The sequence below is a fragment of the Triturus cristatus genome, chromosome 1_2 (assembly GCF_964204655.1).
Source record: "Triturus cristatus chromosome 1_2, aTriCri1.1, whole genome shotgun sequence".
Classification (NCBI taxonomy): Eukaryota; Metazoa; Chordata; class Amphibia; order Caudata; family Salamandridae; genus Triturus; species Triturus cristatus.
The window spans coordinates 879,445,217-879,468,526 of NC_140580.1; the positions used below are offsets into that span (position 1 = coordinate 879,445,217).

A 23,310-nucleotide genomic window follows, 5' to 3' on the forward strand; every position below is an offset into this window, starting at 1 on the left:
AGAAAAATATCAGTCCAGTAATTATTTTGGGATGTATTTGCAAACCAAATAAAGCAGGTAATAGTTGGCATCTGGAAGGTGCTAAATGGTGGGACGTATATGAGCATAATTCAAGTCTCCAGATGTATTGGTCCTGCCCACTAGGTCTGTTCAGGATAAGCTCTTAATGGAACAGTTCTGTAGTTAATCTAATACCTGCAGAAACAAAGGCCTTCTTTCTATGTCTATTTAAATATATCCTGTTTCAGCACCACATTCCAGCCAATAAACAAACCAGGTTGTCCAGGTAACCGCTTTTCATCAAAGACTTTAATTGATGTGCAAGAATATAAATGATCTCCGCTGTTATGGATTAGTACACCATTTCTGCACAATTAAAACTGGGCAGCAAAGATCAACTAAATAATTATACAAAACTACAAGAACATATTTACTGTTTACAATCATTAAATTAGCTAGATTTTCATTTACTAGTTCAAATAGGACAACTATATACCAGTACCAGGTCAATTTTCAATATATTAGGTTATCTTTCTTTTTAAATCCACACATGTAATTTACATCCTTCATTTTCTTTAATTTATAAAACAAGAACTTCATATAAAAATTTTGCCCTTCATTATGAACAAAACATTTTCATACACTTGCACGAGCAACCAAACGTGTAACCAGCAAACTATTTGGCAACACAGCAACATTTGTAATGCCTTAAATTAATAATATAAAATGGTGTTTCTTTTTCATTAGCAAATATACATTTGTTTTTATACCCAGCATTATCCCAACCCAAAACATACTTGCAAGTCACATTAAGGTTTGGTGAGCAAGAGGGACTAGTTTAGTAAAATTCCTCACTTCTGTATTCCAAAGGCTTATCGAAAAGCAACATGGCCGTACCTCCATATGAGCTGCTTTGCAACGCTGAATGCTTTATGATAAAACCTGCACAGTAAAAGCCTTAAGGAATTTACTGAAACTTTTTCAAGGAGCATGAATGAATTTTTGAGTAAGAAGGGGAGTACAGACAAGTTCTGCTTTCATTTCCTGATGTGATGCAAAAATCAGGTGTTGGAGGCAAAATCCTATTCACTTGTGAAAATACTGGGCATCAATCATGTTTTATCATGTTGACTGGAAAAAGCAACAGGCTCAATTAAGTGTAAATGTAAGAAAGCTGTACATCATTCTAGGGGTGAGATTCTCCAGTCATTGTCGTTGAAAGTGCAATGGAGGACATAACAAATAGTTGTCCAATTAGTTGCTTTCTTTCCTTTTTCAAACATCCTAGCACCTGTTGCCTCTAATGAATTTTGGAAAGTGGCCATGTTCCTTACCTAATGTAGTGCTGTACCCTGAGAAACCTACATTTCAAATACTAAATAACGGAAGTGAGAGGAGAAAAACCTTGGCTCATCCTGCATTGCATCAAATTCAGCAAGGTGTCATTGCACAGGGTTTAATTCATTTACAGTTTTACTCACACGTGTTGTTACTAGAAGCCCCAAAATGTAGTTATATTAAGACCTTGCAAAATATGCGGCCTCTATAATGTATCTGCAGCAGAGGCAACTAGGTCTTTATAAGCCATTTTAGAAGTTACAAAATAAGCAAATGTACAACTTTTGTTCCTCAAAGAAATAGGATTTATTTTTTTTACAGACAGCAACTATTTGAGGTCAATCCTTTTGATATAGATTCCCTAATATAATACAAGTTCTACAAAGAGAAGGCATAATGAACAACTTCTACATCTGCACATTTAAGGTGCTTTCTCGCCCTCTTTCGTAACTATGGAGGCGGCGCAAATGCAGAGGCTCAATTTACAAAGCATTCCGCTCTCATATTTAAAACAAATGTATGTACATGGAGTATTCAGATCCTATTAGAAGTGGGAGGTGTGCTTTATTAGAAAAAAAAAATATTTTGATAGTCTACATTTACTGCTCAAAGTTAAGGCTACAGACATTAACAGAATTTCAAAAATGAGATATTTGCTATTTTTGGAAATTGTTTCGTTAGAAGGAAAAGAAATCTGCAAAGATCTATCACACAAAGCAAGTCAGGACTTAGGCACTGTTTGGAAATTGACAGAAAACTACCACATGTGCAAATTTGGTATTTTCCTTGATCATATTCTGGCCGGTTATTGCTTTTGAGGTTTAACTGCTTTTGATGTAATTTTTTTTTAACTGGCATGGCATTCCTATTCCAAGTGCAATATCGCTCTACCGCTTTTTTTTTTTACCTCAAAAGTGACTCTTCATAATAGTTTTGAGACCTAGATCACTGCTTGTTTCTTGGTGTAATCAAGACAACTGCACAAAAAGATTATTTTAACAAGAACTGTTACGAAAATTGGTAAAACCCCTATTAGATGCAGTGCATCCCATTTAGGCACTTTGAGTCTGCACCTAAATATGTTTTAATTGCCAATAAAACACAACTCCATTCCATGATTTCAAGACGTTTTTGGACATGTACCACTTGTGAAAAAAGGCATCAAAAGAATAAGTTCCCAAAATCACACATATTTCGTTAAGATGGTACATTCTAAGATTTAGAAAGCTAAGTAAGCGCACAGCATCAGATGCACCAGTGAAAGCAACCTGGCAATACTGCATCAAAGAGTTTTTCTTCTCCCTTGTCCCCTGCATCCTTCAGCACTCAGATGTAATAGATGAACGATGTATTCCCTCCATGAAGCTCGAAAACGTGAATTCCTTTCATAGAGACGTAGCTGCTTGCGTAGCATCAAAATGTCTATAGAGCCAAAACAGTTCTACGGAAAACGCTGCTCGAAATCCAGTTCCTCATGTCTGATTTTCAACAGCCTTATTTTTTCCTTCTCAGCTCTGGTCTTCGTTCTAATCAGTTCCGAAGCCTCGCATGCATATACTGTAGTTAAGGATACAAAACTGGGGGTGCAGTCACATTATTGGTCTACAGAGATTCTGTCCCTTCATACCGTCTCCTCCATAGATACCAACAATGGGCTAATGTACTCAAATCCTTCAAATTCAGACTGGTCTATTCTTTTTATTACGTCACTGTAAAAGAAACAAAAAACAAATTCAGCATCTTGCATCCTGGCCATAGATCATATTTTATATAACAAGTTCATTCTCAGATAAGTTTCTTAGGTTTTACTTCAATGCTCCCTCATGGGGCAGCCTTGTGGACTTAAGCTAGAAAGGGGCAGTTGGTATGTTGCGAGGCAACTCACGCAACCAATTGCTATGCGAGTGGAAACTTTTATCCTTCCTCTCACATAGCAAGGAGACCCGCTTGGGAATCTGCTTGACTTGCCAAAATGCAGGTACTGACAACATGTTGACCCTGGCAAAATGATGACCATTTCTGGTAAACTGTAGGACCTGGCACATCGGTGGAAATTCATAGCAACCGTCTGGCCCTGGCACAATGGTGGTATTCTCTGACAATATCCTGACCCTGGAAGAATGAGAATAACTCCTGGCACTAAGCTGGCCCTATCACAATGGGTATAATTTCCAGTACAGTACGGTCCCAAGCACAATGGTTGTAATTCTCAGCAACATGCTCACTGAGGCAGAATGGTGGTAATTCCTGGTATAATGCTGGCCATCATACAGTGGTGGCAATTCTTAGTAAAATGCTGGCCTGGTCACAATGGTGGTAATTCCGGGGAACATACAGGCCGGCACACAATGGCTAAAATCCCTGGCAACACGATGGGCCTGGCACGAAGGAGGTAATCTTTGACAACTTGATAGCCCAGGAAAAATCTTTGCAATTCCTGGTAAAATGCTGGCCCTGGCACAATGATATGAAAAAGTGCTCAGTCAGTGAAAAGTAAGCAACCACGTTCAAAGAACCCTCTGATTATTAATTCAAGTAACTGGTCATTGCAAGCAGACCTCCAGGCTACCCATTACATCCCTCACCAGCACAAACTTTAAAGGACTTCGGACTCTCCAGTATAAGAACTATTTGTAACACTTGTTATCTTTAAGCACCTTTCCCTCTGGCCACTAGACCACCTACATTTCAACAAGAAAAAGAACACACTGAATTGGCAAGTCTTAGAAATCCTGTTTGAAATAAACCCTTCCCTCATATTTCTGACTTCATTGAAAAAACTAGCCTCTTCTCCGATCATCAAATGGGTTTACACCACCCACCACGATACACTGAATCCTGCCCGATATCCAACTGGGGAGATCTGAAACCTGTGGACAAAAATCAAGTGGCTGAATTTCTACTAATTGTGTGCATTACCTTCGAACTGTCCACCACCATCAAATCCTGATTCGGAGACTACAAGAACTTGGAATTTGAGAAAGCATCCAAAAATGCATACTCTCCTACTGCCTTTACAGTAGAGTCAGCATCATACTGGTGCCCTGTTCAGATCTGTTCCTTTCAGCAGTATTCATGGTGTTCTCTGAAGTCTTGATCATTTCACCACTCTTCTTCGAACTCTACCTCCACCAGACCTCCAATTGTTAAAGTAAACTTGCTATAACTGTGCTAATAAGCAGATCATCCTGCAACTTCGAAAAGAAAGGGATTTAGACTCGTCGGGACTTAACCAATGCCTCTGAGCCATCAATGAATGGATACAGAGAACCACCTTAAAGTTAACTCTTCCAACAATGGATAAGTTCCACTTGTAAATGGAAAAAATTACCAACTTATGACCAGCTACCCAGCACCACGAATTCAACCCTCCACCAGCAACATCAATTATTTAGGAGTGATCACTGACTCCAATATTTATATGATCCCTCAAGTCACAAGAAATTGTTTCCTCTAGAAGCAACCCTTTCAACACATCTTCCCTCATCTAGGTTTCCCTCAGAAGCTGCAGGCCACTATCATTCATTTCATGACTCGACTGGATTATGCAAATAGCTTCCTTTTACTACTCCAAAGATTGCGTAGGATCCACAATAAAGAGGCTAGAAAGATTCTACACCTGAGCTAAAGGAAATGCACCTCACAAGTTCTCCAAGCTCTTCACTGGCCAGGCATTGGGTATTTAAGAAACCCTGCTCGCCCACTAGCCATTTTTAAGGGCGCATGCTTCATTCACTGTTAGTTCCATAGATACTCACAGAAACCTCTAGCCTCAACTAGACCCTTGGCTAATCATTTGCAATATAAGAAGAAATACATCATGGGAACCTCACTCTCGATTGAAGCGGCAAAATTAAGGCATTCTTTCCCTGCAAAAATTAACACATATCCAAGACCACTTGGAGATAAGGAAGTATGTAAAAACATGGTCGTTTCCCAAACTGTTGATGCAGAATCATACCAGCAAATAAACACATTTATTACACACATTAGGAAATTATCTTATGTATTCTTTACGTACATGGTAGTAGTAGGGTCTCCACCATGACCACATAGGCTGGTATTGAAAGAGAAATATGTTAAGGGATAGATAGACTTCTCTCAGCTCTAGCATTTCATCCCCTATGCCCAAAGACTTGTTAGATAATCCTTGTCAGTGGCCCCATCCCATCTATTATTAGTGTCTCGGAAGATGATGTAGTTGGAGAGCTACATGCTTCCTCCTGATGCTTGACACAAAGGAACAGCTATGGAATAGACTGCACAGATGAGGCTATTAACGTTTGACTATCCTTCCTGCCCCCGTCTTCCCGAAAGATTGATCCTGAGGCACTTCTGAAAGTTTCTCATGTGAAGCTGCTGTTGAAGCACAATAAACCGAGAACATAATCAAACCCAGAAATGGTGAGGTTGTCTGGCAGCAGTACAACAATGGTTTGAAGGAATAAAACGTTTAACCTAGTTAACAAACTCTGTCTTTTGAAAGAGATACACTTGCCTGAATTGTGACACACTCTTGCCTCCCTTGTGTTCAATACAGCAACCAAGTACCTCATTCTCTGCATTTAAAAAAAATCTGCATTTCTTACGTAATACCAAACGTTAATGGACTTCAAATATTCTGTGGAAATTTGAGAATTCATCTTCTGGGCGTTGGGGTGGAAATGTCCTCGGCATCGTATCATAGTAGTCCTGCCTTAAAAGACCCAAAGGCATGTGAAACTGGTATCCTGACTTTTTTCTGGCTTAGGTAACATGATAATCTAGAATTTACACTGTAGCCTAGGCCTGTCCATGGTAATGCCAAACACCAGAATTGGTTTTGTGACTTGGAGGGGCTCACCAAGCATGCCCCTTCTTAGTTGACATAGGACCACTGTCCATTCTTTGGGTGGTGGACTTGAACCAGTTGTGGCAACATACAGAGTTTTGTGACTTAATAGTCCTGAACAGACTTTTTTTTGTGTCATAATGGAGGGTTATCTACTGGCACCAGTCAGGTAAAATGACCACTTCAATGTGGTTCACCGAGAGCTAGAAGTGTTTTGCTTGCATTCCTGAGCTAGTGGGTAGAGACACAATCTTTAGAAATTGTACGAGGACCTTTTAGCAACGACATCGTCTGACCGGATCTTTTTAAGAACTGTGAAAGTGTCAAGTCATTTGATTAATAACATAGATACAACACTTAAAGCGACATTTGTCTGAGTCAAATGTCTACTCTTCACCATGTTAAGTTTTAATAAGAATGCATACCGACATGTAACCTAAATAATGTAGTCTGAAGTGACATCCTTTTACTGTATATGTTCATAAGGAAACGCCTGGGTCGCACACCTTGATGCACACAATCTATGACAAACAATCTTAAACTTCTGTCCGAAATTCCAATTTCTGATCGGATTTAGAATATAAGGAGGGCCACTTGTCAGGGGAGGCCCTTCATTGAGATTATCTCCCGACATTCTGCCAGAGACTATCTCCAGCACACTTTGCAGATGCTACATCTCGCCTGAAGCTGATAAAGCAAATTCCGAGTAAGACCAACTGACTGCTACTGCAGCATTTGTTTTTCCTTCATGGGGAACACTGTCTTCATGCCTCAGCTGATAAAGACTGCCTTTGCTGTTAATATGGTATGCAGTGCATCTCCTCTCTCTAAAAACTCAAGACCACAAGTTGCTCTGCCTTCTATGCTCTCTTATGTGTAGCGCATAGAAATAGGAATTAGAGTGTTACATTTTGAATGACATTTTAAAACATGCTGAAAATATTCATTATATTTTTGTTACTTATAACATGTTTGCTAGCTATTTTTATAATATTTGGTGCCGTTGTTTTAGTCGTACTTGGAAACAAAATATTCCTGTAGTAAAAAATAAGGTTGGCAACTGTTACCACAGTGCCCCTGCTCCCTTTATGGGATTGTTAGTAACCTAAAAGCAATACTTCTATGTCAATTACAGAGTGGCTAGCACCTGGTTGACTACAATAACTTGCCTTTCACATTCATCGATGGTGCACTTGAACCAAGCTTACTCGTGTCACACATGGGTGGGAAAGCACACCTAGTACAATTACACCAAATTCATAACTTACGCAACTGAACCTTTGACAGTGGATCCACACTCTCTGACTTGAAAGAAGTAGAATAGTGAGACCCAAACCACCAAACTTCCAGTTCCATGTTCTTCTTGACAGAGTAAGGGAGAGCTTCACAAATTACTCAGAGATTTGCTGTTTAATCAGGGTTGGTATATGCATGACAGCCAGTCTCCCAGAGGAGAGAGGACAAGACACAGAGTCACTTGAGGGAGAAGCCGTGGGTCTGCATAGCACCTAAAAGCATGCCTGCTTTCTCATAGGGTGGAAGAGAGTATGTGCCAAGCAGGAGGAGGATGGTCCAAAAGGAGATGCCCAGTCATGTTCCCAGTGTGTGGAACACCTAGAAGACTGCCTGGTGGGAGCATTACTATGACCGACAAATGTACAATCTACAATGGCGTTGTTCTTGTGGTGAACTACGTAAAGTAGCTTTGAACCAAGCTAAAACATACCATCTAACACCCCTGCAGCATGCTCAAAGGACAGGGGCTGCTGCTGTTGGCGTGTAGTGCAATTCCCAAGGAGCCACAGTTGCCGATGAGCGGGAGAACTACCCCAACCTGGAAGCCGCAAATGCCAAAGACTAGAACCTGCCAATCTGATACTTCCAAGAGTGAGACAGCTGGCACAGTAAAGCAACTTCAAAGCAGATCCTGACTGTGTAAGCCGAAACTTGCAGCATCCAGTGCCACCCAAGCTGGGTCTCTGCTCAGTATGTAACATAAGACCCAGACACCAAAGACTGAAAGACTAAAGCGAAAGCATAAAGTAAATCCTTCAGTAGGGAGTTGTCCTTGCTGGTAAGACTCTTTGCACTTAAGAACTCCTGAACTGACCTACAGATTACTGATGTAGTGACCACTTAGTGAACTTGCATCTGTGTCTAACCTTGTCTAAACTCAAATGGGAGGGAAGTCACAACAGACATTTGGAGACCTAATGGAGAGGGTGGAAAGACGCAGCAGTGTATAGTAGGAGCCCATGGATGAGATCATTTAAATGAGTGGTCATACTCACTACATAATTGTGTAGTATTCTTTTCTGCTGTGGTAGCGATTTATTTTGACTGTTTCTCAGTCTGTGCCCTAGCTCCTAAACTACCTGCATGAGAAGTCTCCGAATGCTCGCCCTCGCTACATTGCGAATCAAATGCAGAAAGGGTGTATTTGGCCCAGGTTGTTGAGCCACGGTAGTATGGTCCCTAGGAGCACCAAAAGTAAACAGCCATAACCACCACGCTTGTGGCACAGTAGCCTATATCTGTCATGTGGTCTGACAGGGTCCAAATGTCAAAGCCAATCCAGGTATTTGCATCTTCCAGAGATAAGCCCCTCCCGACATCATATATTTAAAAAAGGCATTTGGTGGGGATTTCAGGCTGAATGCCAAGCCTTTCCAACAGTATTGTTTGCTTGATATGAATTTTACAAGCTTCCTTGCAGTGTGGATGTCGAACTATGCATCTTCTAGGTATTCTGCCCACATATCCTCGCCTTTTCTTGGTGGCGAGGATAGATATAGCAGAGGGCCAACATTCAGAACCAGTCTTTTTACTGATATGTCTTCAGACTCATTAGATCTTGCATTGGTCTACATGCCTCATTTAGACTCATTTTCTTTGCTCTTATTTGCAATGCACTTGATTTATTGCCTTTTTATTTAGATATTTGAGAGCCTGTTAACAGAAATGTCTAGATAACAACACTACTTATCAGTATGAAAGTTTAGAGTGTGAATATTCAGAACGATGCTTTGGTCATGTTAAGTTGGGAGGTGGTTTCTTCCATACAGGTGATTGACTTTGGAGAAGGAGACAGGGGCCACTGCTTTAAGTTTTTTGTAGGTTTTATAGAAGCTGCTGGAGGATGGTTCTCTCCTCTGCCTCTTCACTGACTATGATGGCAGTGAGACTTATGCAGTTGATATGAGAACTGTTTCCATAAGTGGTTTAAAGCAGCTATTTTAACATATTTTCACTGTACTGTAATGAATGCAATACACTGACAGTATAAACTTTAATGTACCACTGTCAAAACTTTAATGATGCAACAGACATATTTCAAGCTAACGTGCCAACTCATCCGAACAGCAATATAACACCCAAAAACCCTCAATCTCTCTTCTGTCCATCTGTCACACCTGCTTTCCCCTGCACTCTCCCTCCTGGCCTCCTTTGTTCTTCTGAGCTCCGCCATCTCCAGACATCTCCATGCGGCCACCACACCTATTTTCCCATGTCGCTCTACCAATTCCCTACCTCTCCAGCCCTCTTTCGCTCTTCTGTCCTCCTTTCCTTCCTCACAATGAGCTAAGTGTAAGCATAGATAAGTAGTTGACCATGGACATAGGGCTGAAATAACAGGGGCAGAGAAACAGAGACAAGCACAGGGTGACATGCACAAGAGACTAGAGCAAAGGTGGTCAATCGGGAATTCTATGGCAGGAAACATACTGGGGAAAAGAGCACAGACAACTACAAAGTAAACAGACACACCCACTCAAAGGCTCACTTATCTACAGTAAATCATATAAAAATCACCCAAAATTCCAAGGAACAACTGATCAAAATTACTTGGGTTCTATTGAAGAGTGCAGTGCTCTCCTACCCCTTTTGGAAAGACCATTTTTAAGACCATCTACAATCCACACTATGATCCCACACTGATTATACCCACTGATTTCTCTCACACACTTCCAGCGGAAGAAGTGCTTGGTCCCTTCAGAGTACAATCCATTGAGACTACGCAGAGATTAATTTATGACACGTGCGTTAAGTGCCAGATCACCTGACGAACATCCTCTTGGCAATGAGACCCACTCAACAAGAGTGTCCATAATCTACAGTACACAGTTCTGCAGTCACCCACATTTCACATGCTACTTAATCATACTTACCCAGGAAAGGGGTAAGATCCAAAGACAAGAAGGTCTCATTCTGGAAAACCATTACAAGGAGAAAAGCTTTGGTTCCTCACATGACCAACAAATGGCCAGGACTGGGATATTAAAAGAATGTTTAGCATTACAGCTGTTTCATACCGTCCCCGGCTTGTACGTCTGAATGTGACATCATATAGGTGTGTCTAACAAACAGAAATTTGACTAATGTGCAGAAATATTCATGCTCTCAAACTTCTATATCTATCTAGGGCAAGAGGCACGTCTGAAAACATTTATACGTAATATACTTGTAGAGAAATATAAAAGCCAGTAGTGCGTTAAAGATATAAAACATAAATACAATTTATGTGAAATATATTTCACATAGCAAAGCATGAATCTTTGTAATCTTTGTGCTACAGCTAACAAACAATATTTTATAACTTGTCTAGAGCATGTTATGCGTGTTGGTGAATAAACAAACAAGTGATATTATAGATAAACTAGATTTAACAAAAGTGGTATAAAAAGCAAAAATTAAAAGAGTCCATTGAAATGAAGGAAAAAAGTTTTTCTTTTCAATTCTTAGTTCGTAGAGGCTTTGTGGCAGATATGATGGATACAGGTCAAGAATCGTGGGCGGCTGTGTTTGTTGCTCTAAGTGTTCTGCATAATGTCTTAAGCTCAAACATCCTTGACTGGGTAGTGGAGCTAGAAACGTGGCTGCTTTGTTCATGGGGCATGGTATTCAGAGTAGGGAGAGGCTGGGAGACACTACTCTGAATCCTTCTTGGTGTCTGCTGTGGGTAGTTTTATTGGACTTGCAACATCTTTTTTTTCACATAGTCGATAGACACGCGTTTCTTCCTGATCCAGGCAGAAGAAGCAGTTCTGTTGCCTTTTACCCCAAAAACAGTGATGGGTGGTCTGTAGGATGGCACAAAAACGTGCTTGTAGTAGATTTTCTCCCAAACTAGGCTCCCAACTTTGGAAACTCATCTGTTGGCAGCAGCAATAACCTTCTCTTCACAGGTGGCAGTGTCAAGAGTGGTTTGTGTTAGCTTGTCGTTGACTTATTGGATACTCTGTAAAATATGTGAACGTTTCTCCAAGTCAACTTTATCTTCATCCGCCACCATCCCAGAATTATATAAACTGGGTACATCCATAGGAACGCAGACAAGAACCTTGCATGGAGTGCATCCTCCCAATACTCATCTTGGCAAGTTATTCAATGCTCTTTGAACTCCATACAAATTATGATGCCAACTAAGACCTAAACTTAATATCCTACCAGTCAAAGCTTTTTTAATCATGCCATTGGCTCACTCTACTGCGCTGTTCGATTCAGCTGTGAATGGGTTGCTGAATTGCAGACAAACTCCCAGAGCAGACACTAAATCCCTGTAAGCCTTGGAGGTAACCGCAGGACCAGTATCTGAATTAAATTAATCAACTGGCCCCATTGACACTATGCACTGCAAAACTTTCACGACTGCTGAAGCATCCGCATTTCTCTGTTGCCAAGCCCATAGGAATTGAGAAAATGACTCAATAGCCACCAATAAATATTGATATAGTTTAGCTGAATTTAGGGGACCGATGTGGTCCAAATAAATAACATGCAAGGGGATATTAGAGTACATGATGGGAGCTGGCAAGGGTCTGTTTTGACAGTGGAGGGTTTAATTTTGTGACAAATGTCACATTCTCTGACATAGTCCCTAGTCTGTTTATATAAATTAGGCCACCAGTAGAGTTGCTGTAGCATTGATACAGTTGCATTTATTCCTGCATATGCAGAGGCCAACCCCTCAAGTGATTCTTTGATTAATTCTAATCAAGACAGATTATTAGGTATTACACTGTCTACAGCTCCAGGTATGGTAACTACCGGGATGTTATCAGAGTTAAGGGTGCAGGAATATTTAAGAAGAAAACCTGCCGAAGGTTTCCCAGCTTGCTCGGTTGCATTTATGGCTTTTACAATCTGTGTTGATCTTAGTTTGAGATCTAGTTAAGACTGCTACTGGAGCAGTCTGAGTTGTAGCTTTTGCCGCTTGGCCCGCTACACAGTTCCCTTTAGCATGAATACCACAACGCTGATTGCCCAAAGTGTGCATCACATGTACCAATAGAAGCTTGTCTTGTAAGACAGCTACCATTCCTTAAAGCGACTGGTGTTTTATAGGTTTCCTCTTGGAATCCTTGAATCCATTCAACCATCATTGTTGCAAATTTACATTGTAACCTTGCACACAGAAAGCTGAGTCTGACGCAATCAGTGTGGAAACTGGGGAGTCAGTCTGCAAGTAGCAGGGTATGTTGTGCAGTACTATTATCTAGGAGTTTGGTGTGGGTGCGTTGTGGGATGAACTCATCTTCCTTCACTACACCTTGCACTACTGTGCAGGCTGCCGGGTACTCACATTTGGTTCCTACCGCAGGCTGGGCAGAGCCATCTGTAAAACATGCTTCAATAAGACGCGTCAGATAAAGTGTCTGAAGTCTGAAGAGTTTCCTGTTCATATTGGAGAAAAGCTTGTGTACAAAGAGAGGGATCATACTGAAACCTCACATCCACTGGATTTGGATTTGGATGTGGATTTATAAAGCGCGTAGCTACCCTTGGGCGTCCCAGCGCTGATACTGCCTACCACTCCGAGGGGAGAAGGAGAAACGTGGGACTATAGTGGGAAAAGCCAGGTTGTAAGCTGCCTACGAAAGGCAAGAAGATTGCGCTCTGATCTCAAGGGGAAAGGTAGGGAGTTCCATAGTTTGGAGGCGTTGTAAGAGAACAGTCGCCCCCCTGAACGAGCTTTCTTAATTCTGGGGACGGCTGCCAGGTAGAGGGCGTCAGATCTGAGTTGTCTATTGGACAGATGTGGTTTAACGAGGGAGCTTAGAATTGGAGGGCCTCTACCTTGTAGTATTTTGTGAGATATGCAGAGGACTTTGAAAGCGATCCTTTCCCTGACCGGGAGCCAGTGTAGACTTCTGAGGGCAGGTTTGGCGGAGCATCTTGCGTTAGTCCTGGTTAACACTCTTGCGGCTGCGTTTTGAGCGCATTGCAATTTGTTGATGACCGACAAGGGGGCTCCCAGGTAAAGAGCATTGCCATAGTCCAGTCTGGAATTTACCAGCCCTTGCATGAGCAGTTTCCTAGACTGGAAAGGGATAAGGTGAAAGATCTTCCGCGCTGTTTGAATTAGGCCGAAACAGAAGCCTGTCGTTTTTCTGGCCTGCACTTAAAGAAGAGGCCTACTGTACCCATCTTAGGTGTAGGGCACGAGCATTGGGAAAGCTTGCCGTTGTGACCGCCTCTAGTGCTGGTATGGGAGAAACAATAATGAAATGTTTTCCCTGCACCAATGGGAGCTCTTTTAGAATAGTATTTTTTTGTACAGCCATCAGGATTTTGTCAATGGAAGCAAATCATGCTTTAGCTAGGGAATACAAGTGAGACTTGTAGGCAATCGGGACGGTCTGACCTTCATTTTAGGTCATGTAGTTGTAACCATAGTGACTGGGTAGGACTCTGATAACTAGGTTGGTTTTGTTGTCCCTAGTTTGTAAATATGTTGTTTCAAGCATGTCTGCTTGTAGAGCATGCAAGATATCAGTATGTGCGCTCAGCCACTGTTTAGAGGAAAGCGTGGGAGAAATCAGGTCATTTAGAGGCTTCACTCTCTCTGCGTAATGAAGCAAATAAGTACTTCTATAGTTAAGAAACCCCAACAGGTATTGCAACTTTTCAACGTGTCGGGACGCTGCAAGGTAGCACACTTCTGGAGAAAGTTGGGAGCGAGACACTAGCCCTCACTGGATAATTCTTATCCAAGAAAGGTCATGCCATGCGTTACCATGTGCTGTTAACAAAGTCACTACTCTGTCTACCCTGGTAAGGGGTAGATTAACGTCATCGTCCGTTAAGAAGATATCGTCAAAATAAGACCATACATCAGGACCTGGTTGTACGATGTCCATGATTCGCGCTGAAAACAAGCCAGGACTATTCTTATAGGCCATAAGCAAACGCCAGAATGAAAATTGCACTCAGGCGAAACGGAAAGAAGTCACATACTCACTTTCAGGGGCTATATTTTGACTGAATAGCCCATTGGAAATATCTGGGGTTGTTTTGTACTTTTTCCGCACCAGGTTTATCATTAAACCTGTACCGTGGGCTTTTTGTACTGCATGTTAGTGTATGCAAATTCATATTTCATAAGACTATTCTATGCAAATCGTCTGATTTAGAGACAGGGAAAAGGGGTGGGTGCTCATAGGTATGGCAAGGTGATATTATGCCTTGATACTGCAATAGGTCTAATATTGCTTTAATACAATTTTTTGCTTATGGTTTTAAAGGGTATTGCGCTTGTGGTTCACTACGTAGGGGAATACAAGTGGACTAAAGTGTTTTCCCAACCTGCTTGATTTCTATATAGGGCTGGAGCTTGTTTTGCAGCCCATTTACTGAAATGCATTTCCCTGATATATCCTGAGGTACTATTTGGCAGAAGGTTACTTTTATAATTTTCTTTCCTAATGAAGGCTGAAGACCAGTCTTCTTCTGCAAGGATGATGTCATAATCATCCGATAATTTGGTCCAGAAGACAGCTTTAATAATATGTGGTATTTCCCCTTCAATTTTTATTTTTAGCTTGTAAACCCTATGAGGAGGATTTAAGACTCATCCAGAAACTTCTGTAGTGTCTGTTGTACTATCATGACTTCTGTGGCACGGTCTAGAAGCCCTGCCCACGTCGAGCACTGCAGGACTCCTCGTAGGTGAATCAGGATGTTTTTTGTTTTTTTAAGAAAGTCCTTCCTTTCCTTTGCAAATTTCTCCTTAACTGAACCCTCAGTAGTATTTTTATGTTTTAAATGTGGCTTAATGGGACAAGCGCATAAGGTATCTCTTCCTACAAAGGTATAAACATATAAGATTATTTGTGGTAATTCCCATTCACGGTCTTGAACTGGAACTGCTTCCAGTCTCTGACATATACCTAGAACTGAAGCCTCTCCCTTTATGTTGCTCAGAATGATGAAAGAAACTGTAGAGAAGTTCCCCATTAACTTAATTCCCAAATCCAGAGGCGGTGCAGCTCCACGTTCATCTTATACTTGTCTAACTACGTGAGGGAGCCCCGCCAATGAAGGTGTCCCATGCGTACTGGTATAAATGCATGCAAAAAAATGCTACCCCAAGAGATACACTCCTCTACTGAAGGCACCATCCCAAGACAAAAACACATAGTATTCTGGGTCTTTCTTGGGGGGCAGTGTACAGACACGCTGCTTATAACTGATTTGTCCTGTGAGCAATGCAGAAAGCCATTTCATCATGCTTCGTGGGCACGTTTCACATGATAGCGTTAATAGTCTGTGGACTCATGGTTTGTATTTGTGCAGGAGGAGCAGGCCCTATGTGACAGCAGGTTTGGAGCACAAAGTACGTTGCACAAACTGTACATGTTTACCCTATAAGGAGACTGTGTACTTTAATACCCCTACTACCTCCGCATGGGATAGGGTTTCAGGGTGAGGAACAGGAGTGTAGCCAGCCACGTAGACCCCTCATTGCTTAGAGGGGCCAAACAAACGTGTGGTAAACTACCATCAAACCAATTTTGGTGTTCTTGTATGTTAAAGGGATTACCAATTCTTGGTAAGATCTACAGTGTGCTGGCAGGTTTACCACCGTATATTCATGAAACTGCCCTGAGGCAGAATCAACAGGCTCAAACTCCACCCAAAAGTAAAAAGTCTCAAAGGCATACGCTGGATGTGCACCTATTACGAAAGTAACTGCCTCCTCCCCCATGCTCCCTGCCTCCCCACCCACTGCCCTATATTCTCTGCTCCCCCATCCAGCCGACCACACTTCCAGCATTAATATAATGTCATTTAAAATATCTAGACGCTAACACCCTAATGTCTATTTTTATGTGCTATACTGTGAGAGCATGAAAGGCAGAACAACTTGCAATTTTGAGATTCTTAGGGAGAAGAAACGCACTGCATACTTGGTTGACAGCAAAGGTTGTCTTATTTGTGGAGGCGTGAAGACAATGATCCCTGCAAAAGGCAAACACCCACTGCGGTAGCGGTCAGTCGGTCCTCCTCCACGACTTGGTTTTATCAGCTTTAGTTTTTAGGCAAGATGTATCATCTGCGAATTGTGCTGCCAGGAGGTGTGACCATATCTGGCAGAATCTCAGGCAACAATCTCGGTGAAGGACCTCTCCAGACAAGTGGTCAAGTGCCAGTTCTTATATCCCCAATCTTATCAAAAATTTGAATTTGTGACATAAGTTTAGGGATGTCAGACATAGATTATTTGCATCAAGGTGTGCCTCAAAAATGTTTCCTTATGAACATATAAGGTAAAGGATATCAATTCAGAATACATTATTTTGGTTATATGTCTGTATGTGTTCTTATTTAACCTTGACATGGTAAGAAGGAGACATCTGACCCTGACAAATGTTGTAGTAGATGTTGTATCTGTGTCATTAATCGAAGAACTTGCCAATATCACGGTTCTTAGAAAGATACGGTCTGGTGACATCTGCATTAAAAGGCAGACAGGACAATGATTCTCCATAAATCAGGGACTATGTCTAAGTTGATGAAGATAGCGGCTTCCATGGACTAAGATGGAGTCGGGCCTACAAAAGATGGAGTTGGACCTTAGGGACTGTATGTCACCAGAGTTAATAATCAAACGCTTCTGCAGTCACCCACCTTTCACAGATCTCTTAATCATACTCACCTAGGAAATGGATAAGATTCAAAGACAAGAAGATCTCATTCTGGAAACTCATTGCACTGAGAAAAGCATTAGTTCCCTCCACAATGAACGAATGACCAGGACAGGAATATTATAAGAATGCTTAACATTACAGCTGTTTCATACCACAACTACACAGTGGCTTACAACTCCTTTCAGCAGTGTAGCATGGCTCTGGTTAAGTCCCAGATTGCAGCAGGTAACTGTACCATTTAAATTGTCGATGTTTCAGGCCCTTCAAAAACGTTATGCATAATTAGTATTTTTAGGCATTATTAGAAAATAATTTTCTTGTAAAAAATATTGCTAACAGAAGAGTGGTAGGTCCTGCTTTAGAAAGACCCAAAAGACAGGGTGATGTGCTTCGTTTCTATAAGACGTGCATGATAAAAGACCAGCTGTGCATCTTCTGCGTATCCATGAGGTTCTAAAGTCACTCTGAGCAAGATCTGCTGGATTACATGGCTGAGTTCATCTGCACTGGTGTTTAAAGATCCTGGCCAGTGCTGGGCGAACATGGAGGTGTCCTGGTTGTGCAGACACTTCAAGAGTCGTGCGCATGCTTCTATTTAGAGGAGTGTCCTCTTGATGTGCCACTCAAAACCAATTCACTGTAACATATCATTGTATATGTGACAGGCATTCTGTGGTAGTGGCGATTAATTTGATTTATCGCCACTACCACATGCGCACGAATCCACGCATGTCCACCTGCGGATTTCACTACACCGCAAAGGGGAAGTGAACACGGCGGAAATCATACCGCTGATATATTTTATGTGGTGTTTGTCTCTATCTTCCTTTTCAGATGGAGCCTGGCAGTTGACACACACCCACCTTAAAGATATATCACGAGGAGCAGCTACTCTGCCCCCACCTTACTGACAGGATAGGGACTTCCCATCCCAGTAATTTCACTCACATAGGGGAGTTACATCTTAGCCCTGAAGAAAGTCCTGGACCTTTTTGGCCCTGTTATGGACTGAAACATGTCGGCACTAGGGTCCTAGGACCATAACACTCCTATAAAGACCCATTTTATTTATTTTAATGACCCAGACAGACCCAAGAATAAAGGGAAACTGGGGATCTGCCTGGGGTATTTTATTTAGCTAACCCCCTCTGTCTTTAACATATTAAAAGCACTCCCAACACTGTGGTCGAGCCCACCCAGACTTTTAGGGGTCTGGGTGACCTGATGATGAAGCATGACACCACTAGGGTGTGTGAGGGTAACTTAAAGAAATACTTTTCTCCCCCACGATCATGGTTGGTTTAGGTACAACCTTCATTTCAGAATCTTCCATTTTCCTCTTCCCCTCAGTTTATCGGACCCCTTCCCTTTTTTTGTAGGTCCATTAGAGTATTTTTTGTGAATATAAGTAAACAGAGGGCTCCTTAGAAGCAACGTTTTTTGGTGGGGGAATTGCCAAGGATTCTACCCAGGCTAAGTGTGATAATCGTTCTGCACCAATGCCGTCCTCTCTGCAAAATTTAGACAGTGGCGTAACATAAGCCCCCAGAGTGTGGAGGCCACCGAGCTCCAGGGCCCCCCAGCAAAAGTGGTAGGTGGTGGTCCGGGGCGGAGGAGCCCCCTCCGTGCACTTGCAAGGTGGGACCCCTTGAGTTTCATTACACCACAGTATCTGGTGCTGTGTCCTTTCACTAACTATCAGACTGAGGGGATTAAAAACTTCACGCTTCCCAAAATAGGTCAACAGGGAGGAAAGTCCAGGTTGGGCATGTCAACACTTAAGCAAGTGCAAAGCAAGGAGAACAAGTAAGTAGAGGCCCAATCTCCAAATTTCTTGTGATGGTGTCCATCAGTTCCCAAACCTGAGCCATTCAACACTTGTGAAGAAGAAATATAATTGAATAAAAGATGTTGTGTGAATTTATTTATTTCATTATACACATGACACCCAGCAAGCTTTGTAAAGTACAACTTACCGAAAAGGACTCCTGCTGGCAAGAAAGGAACACCATTCCTCTACACCGTTCCTTTGCCCAAAACAAGGGTACTACTAGTGCAAGATCTCAGATGCCAATCAGAATTATATCACTAGATAGCAAAATATCCCTAAAATAAATTAGCTCTCAAGCCTCAAGATGAAACTGCTTGTCCTAATAACAGCAATTGCACTTCAGAAAAACACTTCAAGCTGGAAAGCCACCAATACCCCTATAGATCTTTCATTGGTGGAACTCGTTTTGCCAAACCCACAGGACTGAAAGTACAGACAACACGTGGCAAAATGTTTTGAGGTTTGTATGATTGCCTTCAGATGGCTGCCTGAACAAGACAGGCACATCAAAAATGAAAAACATGTTTCATCAACACAGGCAATAAGATGTCTAGAAGCTACCATGATATTACAGAATGCCACACTACAGCATAGGACACAGTGTTGCACCCTTTACAGCAAACAAAATCTATATGCATGAATATAGACACATACATTTCCTCTACTTTCTTTTCAGTTTGTTGCACAACACACAAACGTAGCACTGACCTTTCTGTGGCCTTCCCAAGTCAGGATGTGAAATTATGTATCCAGAGGTTTCATTAAAATACCAAACATTGTTATTGATAGACTCGTGGTTCTGGACCAGGGAGACCATCTTGCATTTATTCAGGACTGTAGGTGATTGGGTCTGTAGAAGCTACTCCTGTTTAACTTCACTGTCCTAGATAGTTTGGTGAATCAGATTTAGACATGAAGCAAACTATCAATAAAAAGGGAGGAATCCGCCCTACTGGTACAAACACGTTTGGGCAGGTCCACCAGTGACAAAGGCTATGGTCAAAGGAAAGACCAACAAATAAAGATACTGAATGCCATCCTCATTCTATCAGGCCACCTCTAGCAACAGCATTTGCCCAATTTGGAAATATATGCACAAATAATTCTAAATTGGAGAAACACCAAGGAGTGTCTGAGTTGAATCCCTTACCCTGTTGACATTCTGAAGTGTCTGCCATCACTATGGGTCCAGGAATTTGAGATTATGAGATGTTTCCTTCTATAAGACCAAATTCAAGTTGAGCAAGATGTACTTTAAAACCTAAATGGATCTCTTCCCCTAAAACAATGCAAGGGCTGTACCCATTGTGAGTGACTGGTTGGGTTGTCAATTATGATAGATATTCTAAATCTGTAAACCTGAAAAAAGTGTTCACCTTGATGTCTGGAGGAAGTTTTGGGGCCAGTCACAGCATAACTGCAGCAGCAAAATGAAGAATAGCTATCCTTAACCACAAGCAGGGCCATACTTGCTGTGTCCCTGAGGATTAATGTAAGAAGGAGGCAAACAACACTGCTTGGGGAGAACCTGATGTACCACCGCAAATAACTGAGGCCCAGACCTGGTGTGCTGCATAGGTTTACGTATGGAAACCTGAGACCTGTGCCAGCACCACCGCAAGATTATTTCTCCCTCGAGCAGCACTCTTTGTAATAAATATTCTAATAAATATTCTGTCGTTGGATGGAAGTAAAGTTTTTGCCTATCCCTAAGAGTATGGGAAGAGAGTTCAAGAAAACTATGATGCAATCTGCTTTTGCAGTCTACCTTGCTCAAGGTGCTCTCCCTCTCCCCCTGAGATTACATGTTATTGGTCAACTGTGATATGATAGCGTTGCAACCTCTAGGACCTGCTGACGACAACCTCATTTCATCCCAGCTGCCTGCACAATCTTCCCCGCAGGTCTTCATTAAAAATGCACAAAACTTCACCATACCCTCTTGTGGTGCAGTACTATTAGCACAAGAGTGTCCAGCGGGCCTGGCTACTCCCATGCAAGTCTGCTCTATTGGTCCGCTGCCTGCTCGACCATATATTCACAGATAAATTCAAACTGTGAGCACTGAGATGCCTGCAGCCCACCTCAAATACATGATAGGTAGATACATGTGTAACAACTTAGTAAGACTTGAATGAGTCATCTCCTTGCTACCTCTGTACATTGTGCACCATTGTAATGACGTGAAGACCGCAGTTAGAAATAATTGGCTCAATTCAGAAAACTATTTTTGGCCCAAAATGGCTGGATTTACCCCTGAAAAGTGTTCACAAAAGAACCCAAAATCAAAAAGGGGAATGTGGGGGTTGCAAGTTCCCCACATCCCATGGAGGCCCTGACAAATTATGACATAGGTCAGACATTACCAAATTGAGTGTATCCTATCAAACAAGATGTACAACTATTTATCTATCAATAAAAGCATTGACAAATTAGCAGCTCGCGTCTTGCTGTGCCCAGAATATAGTGCATGCTGAGTATGCAAGGTGTGCTCACTGCTTTTAACAGTGTGCTTGTGGAATAACGGATCTGACTGAATAGTCACCGGGCAATGCCTGAGTTTTATGTCTGTCTTTGTACCTAAACATGTCATTTTGTTTTACAGGACTTTAGTTCCCAAAATCTGGGACTCTTTCTGGGCTTTCAAACCCAAACATATAAAATCGACAACATAGGATAGAGCTATGTAAGAAGATAGTAGGGTCATACAAAGGTCCTTTAGAAATACCACGTCACCAAGATGGGCAGCAAAGCGCCAAACATGTTGACCACACAGAGAACCAAAGACTAATTCCTGTTCAATAAGTGGGCATCAAGTTTTTTTGTTTATTGTTTTTTTAACCTTGCACTGATTACCTTCAGAGAATAAAAGCAGTGCGTAATTTTCTCAATACACACACTATCACCACCCATTCACCACAACCCTTTTGGGACAAGGGCAAGAAAAGATCTCCACCAAGGAGCTTCCTTTGAGGGACCTGCTGGGTACTGACCGCCCTCCCAGTGTGGAGCACGACCAGATGATGAAGCATGCCACCTAGGTGGGTGGGGGTCCGTGCAGAATACTGAGGAATATCCGTAAAAGAATAATGTCTAGGAATTCTTTTGCTCTTGGTTCTTTATCCTATATGGGCGACAACACAAGGTGGAACGTGACATTTTTCTGTAAGCAGTCTACAAAAGAGCATCAAGCATGTCTAAATGCATTTACTACTCTGTAATTATAAACCATTACTTTCTCCAATCCTGTATTAATCCCTTCGCAGGAGTGGGGAACGGGGAGCTCAAGACATTGTTTTCTTCTGAGGAGTTCTGGGCACTCCCATCACCCTCTCCAATTCGTTCGTACTCTGGACATTTTTGGAGATTGGCTATAGCAAAGGAATAGAGTAATCTCCTTCCAGGGTGAGAGTGGGAACAAAACAAAATTGGTAGTGGTGTAAATGATGAGATGTCTCCCTGGGAAAAATACTTTCTCGTTCAGAAAAAAGAAAAAAATTTGCTGAAACACAGGCTTTCACCATCTGGAAATCTGTGTGCAGACAGTTCTGAATTGGGGGAAACAGCACGGTGCAAACATGTCACATGACATTGCCAGTAACTTCACAAAATAGAAAATCTTTCACCCAGCCGTTGGGAGTACTTCTACGAATGCAGATGTACTTATTTGTGTGTGAATTTGACCCAGTGTGAAGGGTACCCCTGCACACAAGGCAGAGGCAGTTTGTGCACATTTCGGAGTGGAAGGCACTGTGTAGCTAAGGAGAACATTGTTTTATTATGCCACTGCACCTGTATTTTGGCTAAACGTCTTCTATTTTGTATAAAGTCAGTACACTCCCTGAGCAATATAGTCAAGGCTTAACTGCATATGAACATTCTACCCCCAAGAGTAAGAATCACTGCTCGTCATCAGTACCGCCCAGATTCAAAGATTAACAAGCATTAAAAAAGCAACAGATCTCTCCTTTTATTAAATTAAAGCCATTTGCTTTGCTGTACAATACCATTAGCAAAGCAAATGGCTTTAACTTAATCAAAGGCGAGACCTGTTGCATTTTCAATACTTGTTTATCTGCCAAGTGAAAATGTTTTTTGTCTTTAGTTTACGTAAGTGGCTCAATTCTTCCTCTCTGCAGTTTCTCATGGATATACAGAGGTTCCACGCTGTCCCAAGTCAGGGCAGGAAGTCATTCTGTCCTGATACATTCTTTTAGTTCAGGGAATTGCAAATTTTGCTTCCAAAATACAGGAAAACCGAGTACTGGATGAGCTTTTCATACCTGGCCTGCAATGCTATTTTAAAGATAGATTTTTGGGGCTTTGGGCAAGCCATATTTTGTGACCTCCTCTATTCAGAAGAAAATTACATTTATAAC

General features: G+C 41.8%; 1 protein-coding gene across 2 annotated transcripts in view; it reads right to left on the reverse strand.

The window, feature by feature from the left end:
- Positions 1-287: 287 nt before the first annotated feature.
- The window catches only part of PRKCZ (protein kinase C zeta), an 820,696-nt gene continuing 797,673 nt past the window's right edge, over positions 288-23,310 (reverse strand). For both annotated transcript variants that reach the window (XM_085609332.1, XM_085609338.1), the window contains one exon: positions 288-3,047. In XM_085609332.1, coding sequence (XP_085465458.1) covers positions 2,960-3,047 — 88 coding nt within the window. In that variant the 3' untranslated portion in view covers positions 288-2,959. The remainder of the gene's footprint in view (positions 3,048-23,310) is intronic.